General features: G+C 43.8%; 1 protein-coding gene across 1 annotated transcript in view; it reads right to left on the bottom strand.

Annotated features, from left to right (window-relative positions):
- LOC142590171 (uncharacterized) overlaps positions 1–19659 on the bottom strand; it is a 59585-nt gene extending 39926 nt beyond the window's left edge. The window contains exons 1-2 of the mRNA XM_075702464.1: positions 19622–19659; positions 19420–19493 (exon numbers count right to left, since the gene is read on the bottom strand). Coding sequence (XP_075558579.1) covers positions 19420–19493; positions 19622–19659 — 112 coding nt within the window. The remainder of the gene's footprint in view (positions 1–19419; positions 19494–19621) is intronic.
- Between the last annotated feature and the right edge of the window lie 1170 nt (positions 19660–20829).

The raw sequence follows: 20829 nt of genomic DNA on the forward strand, positions 1-20829 counted from the left end.
CGCAGATGTTGAAAACGGTAGTACAACTTGTGGAATAAGCATAGACGTGCTATCTTGCGTCGATAGACTAATGTGGGTAAATGGAGCGATGACTTACTACTACTGATACTAGTTTTGTAGTCATATTTTGAAGATATGAATCGAGCAGCACGGTTCTGGACCGATTCTATTCCATTGATTAGATATGTTTGATGTGGACACCAAATCGCAGAAGCATATTCAAGTTTTGTTCGAACAAAAGCTTCCTATGCCAGTTTACGGACGGAAGGGGGTGACAACGATAATGTTCTTCTGATGAAGCCTAAGGTTTTAGAGCTGTCGGCGATCAGTTTCGTGATGTGTTCCGACCAGTTAAGATTGCTAGCGATTAGGATACCGAGGTAGCGATACGTTTGTACTTGCGAGATGTTGACTGCGCGTAATGAGTACTCATGGGTGATGTTAGTGTGCTTACGGGAAATTTGAATAAATTTGCATTTAGAAATGTTAAGCTGCATCAACCATTTGGTACACCAGTTATCTATTAAATGCAGGTCGTTCTGAAGAAGGGCCTGGTCAGACTCAGTAGAAATTCGACGATAAAGGACACAGTCGTCCGCGAAGAGGCGTATGGATGATGAAATACCACAAGGGAGGTCATTAATGTAGATGAGAAAGAGAAGGGGACCAAGGACTGATCCTTCTGGAACTCCAGAAAATACCTTGCTTGAGGCTGAAGAACATCCACCTATAACGGTGTTCTGAAGGCGGTCGGTGAGGAAGCATTTAATCCAGGCTAGAATCTGCGGGTGTAGGCTGAGAGAAGAGAGTTTGCAGATTAGTCGTAGATGGGGAACACGATCGAATGCCTTTGAGAAATCTAAGAATATTACATCAGTTTGAAATAATGAATCTAGGTTTAAATGAAGCTCGGTGGTAAATTCAAAAAGTTGCGTTTCGCAAGAAAGACCAGACCTGAAGCCGTGTTGATTGGCGAAAAAGAACCCGTTGTTATCAAGGTGTAGGGCGACTTGAGAATAAATTATATGTTCCATTAGTTTGCATGCAATGCATGTTAAAGAGATTGGACGATAATTTGAAGGATCAGACCGGTTACCGCTTTCGAATACTGGAACTACTTTGCTGACCTTCCAGTCATCTGGAAGCGAGCCTTCATTGAGGGATTGGGTAAAAATTATGTGTAGTAAACGACTTGATGGGACTACAGTTGCTTTGAGCACTTTGGCAGAAATGTTATCGGGGTCGGGACTGCTTGATAATTTCAACTTGTCGATCAGCTTTGCGATGCCTTCCGCCGTAACTGTAATGGGCAGCATCTGAGAAAATTTGGGATCAGAAAAGTTCGGGATGTTATGATGCGGTTCACGAGTGAATATCGAAGAAAAGTAAGAGTTCATAACATCAGGATGTTCGTCAGGCGACACATGCGAACCATCCGGGTTAGAAAGAGATATGTTGCGCGATTGATAGCGAGAAGGGGAAATCAGATTCCAGAATTTTTGTGGATTTTTGCTCATTATGTTTGGTAGATCCTGATGAAAGAATGTCTTTTTGGAGGTCTTCAAGAGGCTTGTATACTCTCTCAGACATGTGAAGTATTTTTCCCAACTGAGGGCTGAACTAGAATGCCTAGCTATGCGAAAAAGACGTTTTTCTTCCGGGATAGCTTAGTTAGGACACTACTAAACCAGGGTTTGCCAGCGTCGCCACGAATGCATATGACTGGAACACAGGCTTCAATTAGTGCCAAGAGTTTGCGTTTGAATATTAACCAGTTTTGGTTGACAGTCCTGGAAAGAGCGAGCTGTTTAAAGGTGTGATAAAGATTCGTGAGTTCAGCGTTCTAGTAGTGAAATCTTCTTTGTTATAATCACGGATAACTTTAGTGGAAGGGTTACGGGGAGGCTTCGATCATCATCATCATCATCATCATCATCATCATCATCATCATCATCATCATCATCAGCCTAGTTACGCCCACTGCAGGGCAAAGGCCTCTCCCATACTTCTCCAACTACCCCGGTCATGTACTAATTGTGGCCATGTTGTCCCTGCAAACGTCTTAATTTCATCCGCCCACCTAACTTTCTGCCGCCCTCTGCTACGCTTCCCTTCCCTTGGAATCCAGTCCGTAACCCTTAATGACCATCGATTATCTTCCCTCCTCATTACACGTCCTACCCATGCCCATTTCTTTTTCTTGATTTCAACTAAGATGTCGTTTACCCGCGTTTGTTGCCTCACCCAATCTGCTCTTTTCTTATCCCTTAACGTTACAGCCATCATTCTTCTTTCCATAGCTCTTTGCGTCGTCCTCAATTTCAGCAGAACCCTTTTCCTAAGCCTCCAGGTTTCTGCCCCATATGTGAGTACTGGTAACACACAGCTGTTATACACTTTCCTTTTGAGGGATAGTGGCAACCTGCTGTTCATGATTTGAGAATGCCTGCCAAACGCACCCCAGCCCATTCTTATTCTTCTGGTTATTTCAGTCTCATGATCCGGATCCGTGGTCACTACCTGCCCTAAGTAGATGTATTCCCTTACCACTTCCAGTGCTTCGCTACCTATCGTAAACTGCTGTTTTCTTCCGAGACTGTTAAACAATACTTTAGTTTTCTGCAAATTAATTTTCATACCCACCCTTCTGCTTTGCCTCTCCAGGTTCAGTGAGCATGCATTGCAATTGGTCTCCTGAGTTACTAAGCAAGGCAATATCATCAGCGAATCGCAAGTTGCTAAGGAATTCTCCATCAACTTTTATCCCCAATTCTTCCCACTCCAGGCCTCTGAATACCTCCTGTAAACATGCTGTGAATAGCATTGGAGATATCGTATCTCCCTGTCTGACGCCTTTCTTTATAGGGATTTTGTTACTTTCTTTGTGGAGGACTACGGTGGCTGTGGAGCCGCTATAGATATCTTCCAGTATTTTTACATATGGCTCATCTACACCCTGATTCCGTAATGCCTCCATGACTGCTGAGGTTTCGACTGAATCAAACGCTTTCTCGTAATCTATGAAAGCTATATATAAGGGTTGGTTATATTCTGCACATTTCTCTATCACTTGACTGACAGTGTGAATATGGTCTGTTGTTGAGTAGCCTTTACGGAATCCTGCCTGGTCCTTTGGTTGACAGAAGTCTAAGGTGTTCCTGATTCTATTTGCGATTACCTTAGTAAATACTTTGTAGGCAACGGACAGTAGGCTGATCGGTCTACAATTTTTAGAGTCTTTGGCGTCCCCTTTCTTATGGATTAGGATTATGTTAGCGTTCTTCCAAGATTCCGGTAGGCTCGAGGTTATGAGGCATTGCGTATACAGGGTGGCCAGTTTCTCTAGAACAATCTGACCACCATCCTTCAACAAATCTGCTGTTACCTAATCCTCCCCAGCTGCCTTCCCCCTTTGCATAGCTCCTAAGGCTTTCTTTACTTCTTCTGGCGTTACCTGTGGGATTTCGAATTCCTCTAGGCTATTCTCTCTTCCACTATCGTCGTGGGTACCACTGGTACTGTATAAATCTCTATAGAACTCCTCAGCCACTTGAACTATCTCATCCATATTAGTAACGATATTGCCGGCTTTGTCTCTTAACGCACACGTCTGATTCTTGCCTATTCCTAGTTTCTTCTTCACTGTTTTTAGGCTTCCTCCGTTCCTGAGAGCCTGTTCAATTCTATCCATATTATAGTTTCTGATGTCCGCTGTCTTACGCTTGTTGATTAACTTAGAAAGTTCTGCCAGTTCTATTCTAGCTGTAGGGTTAGAGGCTTTCATACATTGGCGTTTCTTGATCAGATCTTTCGTCTCCTGCGATAGCTTACTGGTTTCCTGTATAACGGCGTTACCACCGACTTCTATTGCGCACTCCTTAATGATGCCCATGAGATTGTCGTTCATTGCTGCAACACTAAGGTCCTCTTCCTGAGTTAAAGCCGAGTACCTGTTCTGTAGCTTGATCCGGAATTCCTCTAGTTTCCCTCTTACCGCTAACTCATTGATTGGCTTCTTGTGTACCAGTTTCTTTCGTTCCCTCCTCAAGTCTAGGCTAATTCGAGTTCTTACCATTCTATGGTCACTGCAGCGTACCTTGCCGAGCACGTCTACATCTTGTATGATGCCAGGGTTCGCTCGATACTGATAGGTTAAATAAAATTATATTGTGATCGCTGAGACCGTGAGCGCGAGACATTGAGTGGACCATTTCTGGATGCGAAACAAAAACTAGATCAAGGGTGTTGTCGATCCTAGTTGGCATATTGACTGTCTGTGTAAGATTATACATAAGCACAAGATCGAGGAATTCTTTGGATTGGCCAGAAATAGCGCATAAAGTATCCCAGATTATAACAGGGCAATTGAAATCCCCTCAGAGAATAACGTTGGCTCTAGGAAAGCGGTTGTGCAAACCTAGAAGGACAGTGTGTAGCTCTTCTACAAAGGAAATGTCACAGTCAGGTGCACGATAGCAAGCGATGAGTATGTTAGTGCTTCCAGGGAGAGATATGTTCACGCAGAGAATTTCGTGATGGCATTCAATATCGAGTGCAGAGGAAGGTAGCTTGGGATTCACGAGAACTAGAACACCACCGCCTTTCCGTCCGACCCTTTCAAGTCTGTGCACAGAAAATGGCATATTGGTCAGTAGCTCATCGGATGAGATATCAGGGGTTAGCCATGTTTCTGTAAAAACAGCGATGTCAGTAAGGTTATCTTCAAGAAGCGGCTTGATCAAGCGGCTCGATTTCCATCGTTTAGGAACAGCGTCGTTCTGCCAATACTCATTGTAGTAGTTAAGCAGCTCATCACGTGCGTCATGTCCAAGGTGGCATAGGGCAGCATACGTGATGCCATCAGGTCCTGGTGACGAAGAACGCCTGCAGGTTGCCAACGCAGCATCGAGCTCTTCGAGTGAAAATAGCACGTTCATTTCTGGTGCACGTGCCTCAGGGATGTCATTCAATGCTGCGTCAGTAATGATGGCCACGGACCCAGCAACCAGTGCACAGAACTCTTCGGCCACTTGAAGTTCCGAGCGGAGTTGGTAGAGGGCCAGAGCAGCGAAGCGCATCCTTTGATGCGGAGATGAGCGAAGACCCCTAACCGTTCTCCATATGTGCGAGAGCGATTTTCGGGGATCAAGCGCCTGACAGAAAGTTTTCCATCGCTTATCTTCCAATTTATCCATGCGACGCTAGACTTTCTTTTGTATGCGTCGTGAAGCCCTCAGATCCAAGACGGACTTCGTGCGCCGATACCTCCTCTCCGCCTGTCGGCGTGCCGCACGTAGCCTATGCAGTTCCATGTCTAAGTCTGTTCGCCTTGCTGACCTTGTAAGCGAGCAGATGGATGTTTTCAATGCCTCTGCGATTGCTTTTTCGATAGTGTGTGAAAGGCTTCCCGACATGTGTCATCTATATCCTGCTTAAATGCAAGACAGTAGAGGAGCGTTGCTCAACTCCTCTAATCTTTATGTATGTTGGAATATGGTCGCTTCCATGTGTTTCTATGTCCGTAAAGCATTGGACGCTCGAGGCAAAGCGCCGTGACACGAAAGTTAAGTCCAAGCAGCTAATATAGGTTGTGCCTCGCAGAAATGTAGGGCTGCCGTCATTCACACAGCACAAATCATGGTCGGCAGCAAAAAAGGCAAGGCTCTTGCCTTTGGAGTCAATTTTAGTGCTTCCCCATAGCTGGTTATGCGTGTTGAAGTCACCTGTGATAACCCAGGGGCCATTGTTCATTAGTAATATTTTCTTAAGTCGTTCGCCGTCAAAGGGACCCGCTGGGGATATGTAGGCTCCAATATGTGCACATGACATATTCTTCTTTTGTACATTTAGGCAGACATATTGGTTGTCGTCATGAGGCTTTATCGCGTTAGCAACATATGTTAAGTTTGTGCGGATGTAGATGATCACTTTCGTGCTCGCACCGCATGTGGACGAGGCGAAAGATTCATAACCGTACAGTCTGAGTGGAGTTGATGTATTTGGTCCAGTATGACCAGTATCGGGAAGTGATTTGTAAAATTGATTTGTCGAAAGTCGCGCCTGATGTTGCCGCGAAGCCTACGTGGCTTGCGATTGGTGTCCTATCCCTTCTACTGCACGCCTGACACGTGGATGCACCGATGGTTTGTTCAGGCATGCCATAAGTTGCGAATGAAGAGCAGATGCCAGGTCCCGGTCACTGCGAATCATTTAGAGTTCTTTCCAGTGATGGCGTCACTGTCGTAAAATTTCTTTCACACTCGCTACAGGCAGCGCTGATATTCTAAAAAAAAGAATGCCATGCTACCTTGCCACCTACATCGCCAGTTGCACGAACTTTCATGAAATATGGAACTAACAGACTGCTGTGGGAATTCCGAAAATTATCCAGTAACCTGTAACCATTCTTTGGCTGCAACCTTAGTTCGCTTTTGTTTAATTGATTTTCGTAGCTTATGCGTGTCTACCTACCCATCGTTCTTCGATGTCTAAAAATGCTTGCGCATTAGAAGATAATTCTCAGAATTTCGGTAGCATTTTGTGTTGGGGGGGGGCTTAATCATGTCTGTTCTGCATAGACCATATCATGCTGCATATTGAAACTGTCGGATTGTAACTTGTTCATGAAGCCACGTTTCGCAAATAGTCAATAGATCTACTTAGTAGAGAACTGTGTCGTGTTGAATGTCTGTAGAGTGTGCACTAAATGATTGGATGTCCGAGGAAAGCAGCGACAATCCACCTTTTGCTTTGGCCGCAGCTACGCACTGGTTAACCTCACTGTACGCGGTCTGAAGTTTCACTTTCTTCAGGCGTTGCGTTTCAGAAACGAAAATTCCGTCACTGCGCTTCCCTTTGTGCGATGAAATGGGAAGACGTCCTTGGCATTTGTGAGATAAATGCCTTAGGAGCTGGTTGCTGTTGAAGGAGGGACGTAGACAAATTTCATGGGTAAAAAATTTTTTAGGTTGCGAATCATCTACAATTACACTATTATCCCATCTCCCAACCAGCTATTCCATCATCTATCACGCAGAAGAAAATACATTGTCACATGTACAACCTAGACAACGTACAACCGCAATAATTCTGTAGCTAGTTGGACCTCCGCAAAGCACAGTCTCACGTATGGCGAGCTCTATATGGCATTCGCGCTTCTCCTCCGCAACGCAAACCCTTGAAAGCTGACGAGAAGTGAATGTTGGAGAAGATTTTTGTGAGGTAATGGCAGGTGACAGAGTGCTACGAAAGGAAATTTAATTGTACGACGTTCCCTTCATGCAAGTTTCAGCAACGGACGAACCTTTCTAAATGGAAGAACTGGAGGCTGCTCTACTGTTTTTAAACACGCTAATTGCAATGTTTCATTCTCACTAAAGGCACATTGCGCTGACTGGCATAGCACGAACGAAACGCGGGGCAATATCTGGTGAAAGGTAATAATCCACCCTAGTCCAAACGGCACCTACCCTGACTTGCACGAACACTCTCAGGTTAACTGTAAGAGTGCTTACAACGGGTATGATGTCTCCATATGTAGTTTGCTATACAAAATGCTTGCTCCACTTGCCACAGTAACATAATCCGAACAACAACTTTGGAATAAGATATTTTGCTCTACGGAACATTTTTTATGCAATAATAAAACAGGTTGAAACATAAAAATCAGAGTGTGTGGATGGTTTCTCCAAATATCATGCAAACCAGCAGTTACATTAGAAATATTTCTGTTTGTACCTTCCTCTGGTGATTTGGCATCGCCGCGGTGATTGTAGCGTGTTCACGCTAAATACATTCTACACTCGTGGATGCCGGAGCTATGATGAATATATGATATTTTGTATATTTGCAATTGTGGACTTAAATGACTTGCCCTATATAAAGAAACAGATCTTTGTCTTGTAGCCCAGTATTAATTTGAACAATTCAGAACTAAATGAGGAATTCGAATGAATTGAGGATCAACGAGCATGGAGTTCATAAATATTTCTCAACAAGCGATGCTCAGTTTCCTGCTACTATGCTGCTCGCAGATGGCTGTCCGAGAATTTCTTGAAGGATCATGTTTATTGTGAGAAGAGCAGGAAAAATTTCCGATGACAGATGCAATGCTGACCAAGAGCGTAGCTAAAACGCGACGTGCTACTACAATTGTTCCCAAATGGTAAAGGGTAGCGCAGTATACCACGACTTTCCCCTTCATTATCAATGCTCTATACAGTCCCCCAAGTTTGGTCGTTTAAAAAGAATTTATAATCCTGTAATCTAAATTTCATTGGTAAAAGCACGCTTAAAAAACAAAACCAGAAGTGGTTTCACCGGCCAAACTACTCCAAGCGGCAAAAGCGCTGCTTGCGCAACTGTAACTTTTCTCTTCAATACGCATTGCTCACCGTTAGGCAACCCAGGCAAACGCACAAGCAATCGTTTTAAACCAACTTGTGGTTTTTCTACCAACGGGCTTAAGTTTTCTAAAGATTTCTAAAGAGTCTTTTTCGGGAATAACCTACTTAGTAACACTTTCTTTACGTGGCAAATTACAGTGTTCTTGTGCACTCTGTCGTGTCGTCTTGAAAAGGCTTACTGGTTCGGCAAAACAAGTGTACAGTGCGCTTACAGCTAATAAATTCGAAAGCGTTCTTTCGTGCAAGACTCATGACCTGACATAACTCATGCCGCACTAGGGGGCCTGCGCATAAATTTTCACCACCGTGGCTTCTTTAACGATCAACTAAAAGCTTGTAAACACGAGCCTTTTTACAGTGCGCTCTCATCGAAATACGACGGTCATATCCGGGATTGTACACGGGACAGCGAGTACTAGCACCCAGTTGAGTGTGTGCAGTGCAGTAATCATATATAAAAGAAAAAAAATTCTTCGTTAAATACATTCGCTTCCCGTTGTGACAAGACTTATCTTGACAGCTAAACAGCTGAATTTGCGCTCAACTTTGACACTACTTTCGCACCGCCCATACATCGACGTGTCTATATCTAAGAAAGTTGCCTATCTAAAAGCTCAAGTTGGCTGTCAACAAAGACCCGTTTCAGGTGGAAACAATGCATAGCTGGTATGTCCTTCCTTCTGGGCCGTGTGTGCGGGCAACAGTATTCAATGAAAATTTTACAAGCGGTAAATCTCACGTTGTGTGGGTGCCCAGAGTAGATGAAACGCCCTGGGCATCGTCACGGCTTGCCCTCGGGGTTACTTCGTCTGTGAAGCGGAACGCAAGAGGCGTGTATTCAATTCTCCTTGCTTCAGCCATGCCTTGGGTTTCGGTGATTTAACGGCCTGGTATGTATTCGCCACTGCGCGACGTTGAATCACCGCGCATGCGCACTGAGAGCCCATAACGAACGCGAGCAAATAACGCTTTCGGCACTTCGGGATACAGAATAAAATGAGATTGCAAACGTTGTAATAACGAGACGATAGAGTGCGCCGCTACCTTGACGCTATAGTGCAAATTTTTGCATGCTAACAGAGTCACACCGATTACCCTTGCTATCTTTCCGCCAAATCATGTAAACGAACTAACCCTCAGTTCCAAAAAAAGAAACAGCGTTTATGTGACGATATCATTACTTCTTTTTGATGCTCTTGTCAACGTGAAGCGCCGAGCTTGCAGGGCAGAAACTGTTGCTTGTTTAAGGACTCTTGAAAATGTAGGAGGTATAACACTTAAATTAGCCCTAACAAGCGTACGATTGTCAGATGCGACCATTCTGTTGACTCTGTGGCGCTGTTAAAATGAAGCAAATAGTTCTTATGGTCCGACGAGGGACGCTTCCTTTGTTCTGCTATCCCCAAATTCCAGTCGTGCCGTCGCCGCCCCATAGCAATAAGGGACTGTAATTGCTTCGGAGTTCCCGCGCTTCTTCGGTGACGAACGCTCATCCGTCGCGCATAGCCGTAGCTAAGTCGGGCATCGCACAGTGGAGAGAGCCTTGTGTCCCGGCCGGTGATGCCACCACGTTCGTAAATTGCGTCTCATTCTCACCGCGACTATCACCGCAGTCGTTATATAAGATACGTTGCTGCGTACTCCAAAGCTCGTAGATTTGTGTCGCGCAACGTTTATTCAAATATGTGACACAGCGTACCAAGCGTGAGTGCTTTATCACGTTGCGAATACGATGCCACATGATGAAGGAGCCGGAAGCAGACACAATCCGAGTCAGCAGTCGAGCCAGTTTTCGCTGAGCTCCCAATATCCATCTGAATAGGTCGCGAAGCTTGAAGCGAAAAGCGTGCCAAAACCTATCGCCAGAGATATCAGTTAATGGTGCACGATTGAACTGCGAAGGTGAGGGGGTGGGGACATAAACTTCAACTAGGAAACTGATGTGAAAAAAGTTCAAAATTTTTTAATCACAGTACTGTCATACGAGTAAATATTCCATTTCAAATATTTTTGCTGTACTAAAGCCACAACTGGTAATTTCTTTGTATTTCACAATTTATTGATTCTTTGTTGGCGACACCTATCAACCCATGATTCTGGCGCAATATTTGGCATGACTGCGCAAAGCAGCTATTACGTCATTCTGAATGGCGTTGCTCATTTGAACGCGACGGTTTCGTTCAAGTTTTTCTTATATTTGCTTGCGTGTGTGTTAAAAGTGTGCCGTGCGCTTCACTTTAAATTTTGCTTGACCTAACGTACGGCATTAATTGGCGAAAGGTGTGAGTGGAGGCTTTATGTTATCTTGACAGTTCCGCTGCGGCATGAGATGCGCTGTCACTCGTCGTGACGATAAATGGGGAACGCTCCGCGAACAAGCTTCGCGTTATGTTCGTTCACTCTCCATAACACAGGCACAGGGTGTCCGACGCGCAGAAAAATTAGTAGGTGGAATGTCTTCTAAACAATGTTTTGTCTGATAACTGTTGGATATGAATATGAATGGTGTCGCATGGAATAGCCAATAATTCTTTGAAAATATTTCGCATACGTTGCTATACATTACGACTGTGTGCTGGCCATAGCACTTTTCACTAATTGAAATATGTTTTGTCTGGTCAATTATATTGGTTGCATTATTCTAGACGAATAAAAGTGGAGTTGCTTTTGAAACCTCTATGACACTGCCATTTCTTTCTTTCCTATTTGCTCACATTCCTAAGGAACCGACTGGAGCAGCTGCCGCCAACAAAAGCATAATTATGTTCACATTAAGACATACGCACTCCCATAGTTAAATGATACCCTGGCGCTTCAGCTGAGGCGAATTCGAAGCTCGCCTCAGCCTCATAAGCAAGATAACTGCTGGCGTAGTGGTCGAAATAGCAGACGCTAAAGGAATGAAAATATTCGCTCCAAGGAGCATCACATATTGACGTCACTGCCATTTTCGATTGTCACGTCACTTTTTACTTTTCATGTTTTGCTTGCTGTTAGATGTCCCCCCCTCCCCCCCGATACGTAGATGGTGACGGTTGCAACGAGCCGCCATTTTCTTGACATGGGGGCTTCTATAGAATCTTCGCTAACCCATTTACATAAACCTTGGTGCTCTCGCCATGTGCGCATTCAAGGCCACTTTTCTCGCCGTCGTTTGAATCAAAAGTCGGAGAGGCGTGATTTACTCGCGCATTTATTGCATAATGAGAATGGTGGCGGTATAAAAGCATTGCCACCACATTTAACGAGAATTCATTCTGAGAACAAATCGAGGGAAGTTGAGACGTTGGTCGTTTGAAGCTATTCGTGTATATCGTGCTGGCTGTGGTGTGCCATTTTTCTTGTTAGCAGCTTCCCGATGCTGCATTAGAAATACAGCATAGTGAGCATCAACACGCGATTTGAACACACTTATGGCTCAGACAGTCCTTAGTTACTTCCACCGGGCGCATGAGCTGAAAAGCTCACTAAATAAGGCTTTTCATTTATTCATTATTGCATGGCGGCAATCATGTCTGTTTTTGTTGCGTAAGGAAGCACACTGCAGATACGATCTGTCACGATATCGCAGCAGTGCGTTGGGTAATGTTGAAGGTGTTAAGATGGCGACACAGATTCTGGCGGCAACGGATGTGGCATTTGGAAGGTAGGTTATTCATAGGACGTTAGCTTCACTACTTCGGTGTAGGCGTTGTCATGGCGCTATACATAAATTGCACGACCCTGTGTGGTCGACGCATCGAAAAAGGCATTCTGGTGTCTGGAACTTTGGAATGTGTCAGCAAGTCTATAGAAATTTTGAACAAGGAAACAAGAAAAGAAAGAGCGAAACTGAAAAAAAAAAGAAATAAGAACCGAGGAACAAATTGAAGAGTCACCGCAGAGAAATCGGGAGGCGGCAGGTGTACATGGGAGAAGAGCTCGAATGGTTGGTATATGCGAATTCGGGCTGAATAGAATATGAAATCGATTGGTATGGGAGAAGCAAGGAAGAAATGGAAGTGGACAATTAGATGACGTTAATAATGGAGGTTAGATTGTGACAAGGCGAGTTTTATACATTTCATGATGTAAGAATTTCTGGTGTAAGCTACAGCTTTTGGCGATTCTAAGCTGCGATGTGCCGAATTTATTCCTGTCCAGAGTAGACATTTAAACTAGTGTGAGGGATGATTCGGCATATTTACTATGGGAAGTTGAACGGAAATTAGTTTGTAATATATAGGTTTTGGGTTCATTGAATGTACGGCCATGTTCGTTCAAGTGGTTGGTTACTGCTTCATATAAATTTTGTTTTGTATCTGTGTGATGGCCGTGGAGTCCTGTATGAATTGTTTGTGCAGTCTCACATTCCAGTCTCATGTATTGTATGTCACAATTGGCACATTCTAGACAGTAGACTACGTTGCTTGAAGCGCAGGGGAAACTCGAAGCTACCTTGTGTGAGTAATTAGATGCTGTAGTATTAGGGAATATGTTTCCATGTGGGGCACCTAGGGCGGCCACAGGCACCGGACGTTGTCTTCGTCCTCGTCCTTATTTTGGCATATAGATGAATGTCCTTGAAATTAGTGTTGCGTCTATAGGGTACCAGTGGGGGGGGGGGGGTAAATTTGTGGTTGGTGGTGTGAATTGAGCTTGCAGGGTGTATTCACGGCTTGCAGGGTGTATACGGTTATAACGAAGCACCTCTATGATATATCACGTTGTCGTAACGGCGATCAACACAGTAGCAAGAACTTGGAGTCGCGAAATACTTTTTATTTGGCGTAACGGAACTAACAAAACACGTTATTCTCGGGCAGAAGGCTGGTGCCGGGCACATGGGCCGACCATCGAAAACGTGGTTTGTCCCTAATCAGCGTCGGCTATTCCCACGTGATTCGTCGAAAATTGCATAATCATCGCTGGTGCTCGCACGCCTTTAGGAATAAACATCTCTATTTGGGCCATTTTCATTACACAATTTCATTAGAATTACATGACAATTTCATTACAAAAGATCATCAAAAATAATCGACGAGAAAGTTCGAGAATGTTCCGATACCTGAAGGCCCGTCATGCACTTAGCAGTAACTTAAGATTTGTTAGCGGTTGAAACGGGTTCATAGTAAAGAGATGTACAAGTACGCGTATCAATATGCAAAGAACTGCATCTTACTTGACATGTCATTGCTCACGCGGAGGCGTTTGTCACATTAGACTAAGATATTACAGCTTTAAATGGACAGGAGGCTGAGTCAAAACATGCGACTTCCGAGTGAATAAAAACTGCGGCTTAAGACTGACAGAGGTTCTACCAAAATAAAACAATAACTACAGATTTTGTTCATGGAGAGCATATATAGGGTAGCTCCAAACCATCTGAATTTTAAAAAGTCTCACTACTGTCATCAGCTTAATTTATGGTAGTGAACAAATACTTCGGTAAGCATACAAGAGCAAAAGAGAACCAAAATATTCAATGCATTGAAAAAAGTTTACAGGAAATAAATGTTCCTATGCATACACTGCGGCTGTATAATTTCGTAAAAGCCACTATAAGTATTCTCCGTCGAAGGCAACATAGCTGAAGAACCTGAAATAATGGAAGAGATTGCTTTTCAGTTGACAAAAAAAACAGCCCTACTTTTTCAATAGTTCCTAATGATAGGTGTTTTCTTCTATTCAAACAACAGAAACACGAATACGATGGTTAATTAAAAGTAGTTTTCTAGCACACTGTAAATAACAGTTCCACAAAGCACTTCTCTATCTAAACGAGATGTCAAAAATCATGTGCGCACATTTAAAGCTTCTAGTCACACAAAAAACGCACTCGTGGCCCATCAAGCTTTGTCTTGAAATGAGATTCCTTAGGCTACGCTAGCGAACAACACAGTTTTTCAAACAGTGAGCGCTGACCAGGACCTGCTGTGTACTTCGACGTTGAAGAACGATAAAATTCCGGTGACGACGTCTTGTCTCGTAATTTATAAAAAGCAGCATTTTACTCAGCCGTTTCAAATGTCAAAAGAAGCCGGTCTCTGCACATAGTGTGTTTAGTTAGCTGCTTACGCCTGTGAAGGAACGTCAGCGTTGTTTCTCTGCATGGTCTCAGTCTCGCGTTATTATGCGAAAGCCGCGGGCGATTGACCTAACTTGCGTACCAGTCGGAATATTACGGCTGCTGAGCCATATGCGTAGCGAGGTGTGTGATCAGTTGAACTCCGTCTCCAAAGGAATTTCCACATAAGTATCACTTATAACCCTGACACAGGTGCTCATCAAGGGTTTCTTTCTCTGCGAAATGAAATCCACAATGCGTACACTCATACGATGTTTTATCCCCGTGCATGCTTTGGCGGTGACGACTGAGAAATAAGTTGTCCAGAAAGAATAGATTACATATATCACAAACGAAAGCTCCGTATCTACAATTCAAGTTGAGATGACGCTTGAGACTTGCTTTTATTTTGAATGCTGTAGTACATATATGATAGACATGGGGTCTCTCGTCCGAGTGAATGAGCTGGCGTCTACGAAGACTCGGCAAGTGCGAGAATGATTTATCGCATATTTCGCATTTGTAGGGTCTGTCGCCTGCATGGAGGCGCTTATGGACATCTAGGTTACCAGAGCGCCGGAACATTTTATCACATATTTCGCATTTGTACGTTCTCTTGTCTGTGTGCGTGCGGTAATGTCGAACTAGATGATGAGCCCGGTGGAACAGTTTACCGCAGCTTTCGCATTTGTGGTTTTCAGCAGTACGGTTGCGGCTGCGTTCTACAAACTTCCACGGATGCACAGATGATTGATCGCGTGATTTACAAATGTGGGCTTTGTCGCCTGTGTGTTCGTTGCGACACCCGTGTAAGGCATCCTGTTCACTGGAAACATTGCGACAGACACCGCCCAACTCTTGCCGTTCTCTTCCTCCGATTCCAGTAGCATTCCTGCTTCTAGACGGGCAAAGGAGCTCAAAATGGCCGTTTCTACTTACGGGAGGAAAAAAAAAACTTAGCCAAGATGCAGGTTGACAAAATAATTCGCGCATTAATGTTAAAGCGACTTGCTGAACCTAAGTGTTAACTTGCTGCATTTAATATTAGCCTCATTTAGGTCTATAGACTGGCAGAAATCGAACACTGGTGCTTTTGATTGTTGGTGTTGCTAAGCTTCAAGATGAGAACCATCTTCGGTCGAGTAGCAAGCAATATAAAACCATGCTTTAATAATGCATCATGCATAACCTACATAAAACAAGTGCAGGTGAGCGGAAATGCCTGGCAAGAAACTAGGCTGGTCTAGACGTTCAAAATACGCGTTCGTCTTCAGCACGCTCAAAAGGAGCATTCAGGGATAACTCCTGAAATGTGCCCCTGGAAGTGAGGCATTAGGCATGGAAAATGACTGTTTTGCATCAGCTAAAACGCGCCCGCATTTTGAGGACGCCTTTTTTTAAAGAAGAGTAAATAAAGTACTGCAGAATGATACACTTCTCTACCATGTGAAGGCGAAAGCTTGCTGCACCCGTGGTAGTGCATTAAGGTATGGGATCGGAGCGATCAGCCTTCTTGCTTGACATAACGAGCCGCCGTGAGAAGTAAAATGGTGCAGTAGGCCGACCTCTTCAACCACACATGCTTGAACCTTACGCAACACCTTAATGTTATTGCGTTCTTTCTGCAATTCTCTCTTTATTTCGTTCTTTCATTTTTTTGTTCTTGTCATCTTTGTTCTGTCGTTCCGCAAAGGCGCACTATTGGGGTAATTCCTGACAAGAATAGGTGGATTGACTCCCCGTCGAATATCATACGTCATAGCTCAAATTTCCGGGTTCAAATATTTCTGCAGTCTTTGTATCAAGTTAAGTAACATCCTACTCGCATTCGAACATTACATGGTTCCAGGCGAAGCCACGGAGCTTTTTTTTGCTTCCTTATCCCGTTGTGCAAATATGCATTACACCGTTCATTGCAATCAACGTTGATGTAAAACAAATGACCTGTATTTCTCTCTTACTTCTGTCCATGGTCGACTAACATTTTTCTCGGTGAGGTAATTATGTCTTCAAGCGTTGAGTCAAGGCGTTGTTGGTACATTTTTTGTACAATTTAGGGGAGAAAAAGAAAAACGGCCTATGCCTGCGCCTAGTGTGTCTTCTCTCTTGTCTGTTGCTCTTTTTAAATATCTACACTAAGCTCTATATGAAAATTTACTTACCTATATCTATTCTTGTTACCGTTGTTAACACGAGTCATGCAACCTCAGTGCGTGGTCGTCGTTTTGCGCATGCACGTCGTTTTTAACCATGCCAGATTGGGCAGTATGGAGACCAGATTATGTAATAAACAACTTACAGCTAGCTAAATAAATAAATAAATGTTAGGACAAGTGATTAGCAGGCCACAACCGCGGAAGTTCTGTTTTCAGAAAACCCGTGTAGGTCTAAGAGTAGAATTTTTTATTGTATGCCGTGGAGATTGCAATAAAATAATTTCATTTGATTGAAATATTTAAATGTCGACAACTGTATCAGTCATAATTTTGATTTATGTTTTATTCCATGGAAAAATTCTCAAATAGCTAAGTTTCAAAAGAACAGAATCATAAAATGTACAAATTTAACTTGCAGAAAAATATACCTACCTAAGTCCTATTAGGTGCATCTATTGGTGAATGCTCAGTGGGCAACTTTGACAAACTTTTGCAGTTTACTTGAGACTGTTCCTACGTGACCAAGGATTTCGAAAGTATCTACCAATGAAATAGTATAATTTAGGGTGCCGTCTTACACACATATTAGTACACTTTACCTTTGTTATTTGGTGCCGAGTTGAAAAGGTGCAATTCTGATGCTTGATTTTCTCACTTTTTACTTAACTATGTGGCACGAGTCATAAACGCAATTACTCCTAGTACACTAATAGCGCATTTTTTTAAATGCCGCATATTTCTCCAACACTGGTGCAGTGCGTTGTCGAGGAAACTGATTTCTCCTTTCCCATGTACCTAGATAGTAGATACTGGGCTAAAGCTTCCTGTTTACGCCAGCGCCATATTGTGTGAACAGCAGCTGATATTTGGAATTCGAGTACCAGAACTTCCATCCGTCTCAAAAGTTCGTGAGTGCAAGCATAACTAAGCCATAGAAAAAATTCGCTGTCGTCTAAGGGAGTTGCTCTATCGAAAGGACTTCATGCAAAAGCTTGGCTCACCGAGCTTCGTTTCCCAATACGCCTGATGCTTCCTCCATGCCCGCGCGTATTGTGCTGGCCACTGCGTCATCCCCGCTGCTGCTGCGGCTGTAGACCAACAGTCTGAAAGCGGTGCTTCCGCCTTCACTATTGTCTGTATGCCCTGAAATCAGAGGTGCCAAGTCCCCGCTGTGCGACAAGTCACGAGGCCGGAGCGTTCCGGGATATGAACGCGCAGGAATCAAGAATAAACACCGACAGCTCTGCTGGGCTCTCAAGTGATCCTTATAGCTTAAGCAGCAAAATCCTGAAAACGCAGCATAGTTTGGACGACGAAGACAAACATGTGTTTTGCGAGTTGTTCAATGTTTTATACCTGGGTCATTTCTGCCTAAATCGGCGCTTGTTTGGTATTGAAATACCTGATGTTTGTTTCCTCGCTTCTTGTCGTGCTTTGATAATGAAATATTCTTGTGATAATCTACTCGGCATGACACTTCGGTGCTCCATGTGATACAAGCGAATATATTATGCATTCAGGGATGAATAGCTGCATACTAGCGTGGTGCTATTAAAAATGTTCATGATAGTGAGTCACTGGTATTGGACGCTCATTCTCAAGTATTTCCTCACTGAATGCGGGAACTTTTAGGAAGATCATTCGCTGTTTTGTGTGATTGTGGTATAATGGCTACAGTACCGGGCTGCTGTACCCGACACCACTGTTGCGGTTTTGTCATCGTGGACACAATCATCTTCATTTCATTTAAACAACTCTATAGATAAGAACGTACATTTGCTGCCTGCCTACCCACTTACCTATCTAACGCAAAGTGCTTAGAGCCGGCAACAAACCAAGCGTAAACGGTTATATGTGCGCACTCAAGCTCAAACACAAGTTTCATGAATGTGCCATCCAATTTGGTTCGCTGACTTCAGTGACTTCAATCACCGTTGCGCATTTAAAGTAGCTATTTTCACCGTACATAAGTGTCTGTGCCATAGGTGGTATGTTGAAACCTGAACGTCTTGGGAAATTTAATCAGCGATTGTCATATTAGATGTCTGGCAAAGGTAATACTTTAACTTCAAATAGCGAGCTCATTTTATTCGATTACCTTTACATTTTCATTAGCGCAGCAAGTTCAGTAAGGTGCGAACGGATTCCAGCAGTCTTGGCTTTCACACGTTAAAGGCGGACAAGCTTGGGTCTTGCGGGTGGAGCTTGCACTCCATCCTTATGTTCCCACCGACTATCGAATGAGGCAATGAATTCTTAGCAATAAAATGACTTACCGGGAGCAACAAGCTAAAAGGTACACGAACGACATTTTCTCAACCACACCTGAGCCAGCGACTATGCTGTTTAACACCCGCCGTGGTTTCTCAGTGGCTATGGTTTTCGGCTGCTGAGCACGAGGTCGCGCGATCGAATCCCGGCCACGGCGGCCGCATTTCGATGGGGGCGAAATGCGAAGACACCCGTGTACTTAGATTTAGGTGCACGTTAAAGAACCCCAGGCGGTCGAAATTTCCGGAGTCCTCCACTACGGCGTGCCTCATAATCAGAAAGTGGTTTTGGCATGTAAAACCCCAGAATTAAATTTTTTTTATGCTGTTTAACACTGAGGGCACGTCCCCACTACGGCGTGCATCATAATTAAATCATGGTTTTGACAGATAAAACCCCAGAATTCATTCATTCATTCATTCATTCATTCATTCATTCATTCTGTTTAAATGCGTAGCGCTCGATAGCAAACGTTACATTCCTCAATCACTTTGAAGGCGAGACGTGGTACACTAACGGCTGAAAACTTTCCCGTACCTACCGGAGACGCTGGATGTGCCATCTACCGTGTGGTACTGCGTGTTCCATTGGCCAACACTGGTAGTCTCAGGAAATCTGAAACACGAAACAAATATTCACATGAAGAGTAAGATTTGAGGTGATTAACAGTGGTACAATAAAAATTGTAGCCGAAACCAATGTTCACAATGCGTGCAATGAAACTTTTCTAACTGCGGGCTTACCTGGCACCGTCTTCTACAATGACTGTTGCTTGCTCCATGCCAGCGCGACTTGTGCTGGGCCTTCCATAATCGATACAGGTGCTGGGCCCTAGAAATAGGAAACTAGTGCTTGCATTGTAAGTGACACCTGTATGGCATGAAAGTACTGTACAGGTGTTCATTCGCAGCAGTGGAAGGGCAATTCATATGAAATGAATACTCCATTGCAATAGATGGCGCGAAATGAAGAGCATTTAGTGGTACGGGAAGCCTACTGCAGTGCTTCCGTACGCGGTGCTTTTTCTTTCTGAATCGCCGTTTTAAATGCACGCAAGAACTTCGCGGCCTTGAGGAAGTCGAGGAGGACCAAGAATATTACTCTCATATTATAGAAGATTATTACGCTCTATCTCATACCACGGACGGAAGCCGATAGTGTTCGAAGGGAAAAACAATAGGTCGGTTTTTTGACAGTGCGACTCTTTACCCAGTATATTTACTGGATTTTCAAGTAATAAGCGCATTAAATACATGATGAAGTTCTTGCTTTTTCCTTAACTATTACGAGTAGGTGACGCAGCACGTTGCAGATGAGGACAAATAAAGAATGAGAGGACACCTTTCAAATAAGGGATTACAATTTTTTTATGTGAAGCACTCCCAGAAACTATCGACTTCCTATGACACATACATGCGTTAGTCAACGATGAACTTGCTTTTCAGAAACTGGTTCTCCGGAGTACATTTAGTGACTCCTGTAGCTGATCTTCGTAAGCACAGGCTGTTCGCAGTGCATATTTAGCAGCTCACTACGAAAGCGAAAACTGCTTCCTCCCTTACGCTCCTGTGTATATAGACTGTCAGACAACGCTAAAAAAGACTGCGCAATGCGCATCTGCAAGACTCGTGTTGCAGACACTAGCTTAGGTTGGAAAGCATTACAGAAGTGCTAATTCACAGGACAATATCACTAAACTGTGCAGCAGAAAGCATCAAAGTACGTTAAAAGTGCTGACTCTATAGTTAGCGCTGCAGAGATCGTAGCTAGGGGCACATCGTCCCTAACTGCGAAGAAATTGCCTGAAATTAAAAAAAGAAATTAAAATGCTAGAAATTGAGAACGCCAATAGGTGCGGCAGAACCCTCCTCCTCTCGACCACCATCAACCTTAGTGCAATTCGCATTAAAGCAATGAAGGTACACGCCATATTGCTGAATAAATACACGTT

Source organism: Dermacentor variabilis, chromosome 1, assembly GCF_050947875.1.
Source record: "Dermacentor variabilis isolate Ectoservices chromosome 1, ASM5094787v1, whole genome shotgun sequence".
NCBI lineage: Eukaryota > Metazoa > Arthropoda > Arachnida > Ixodida > Ixodidae > Dermacentor > Dermacentor variabilis.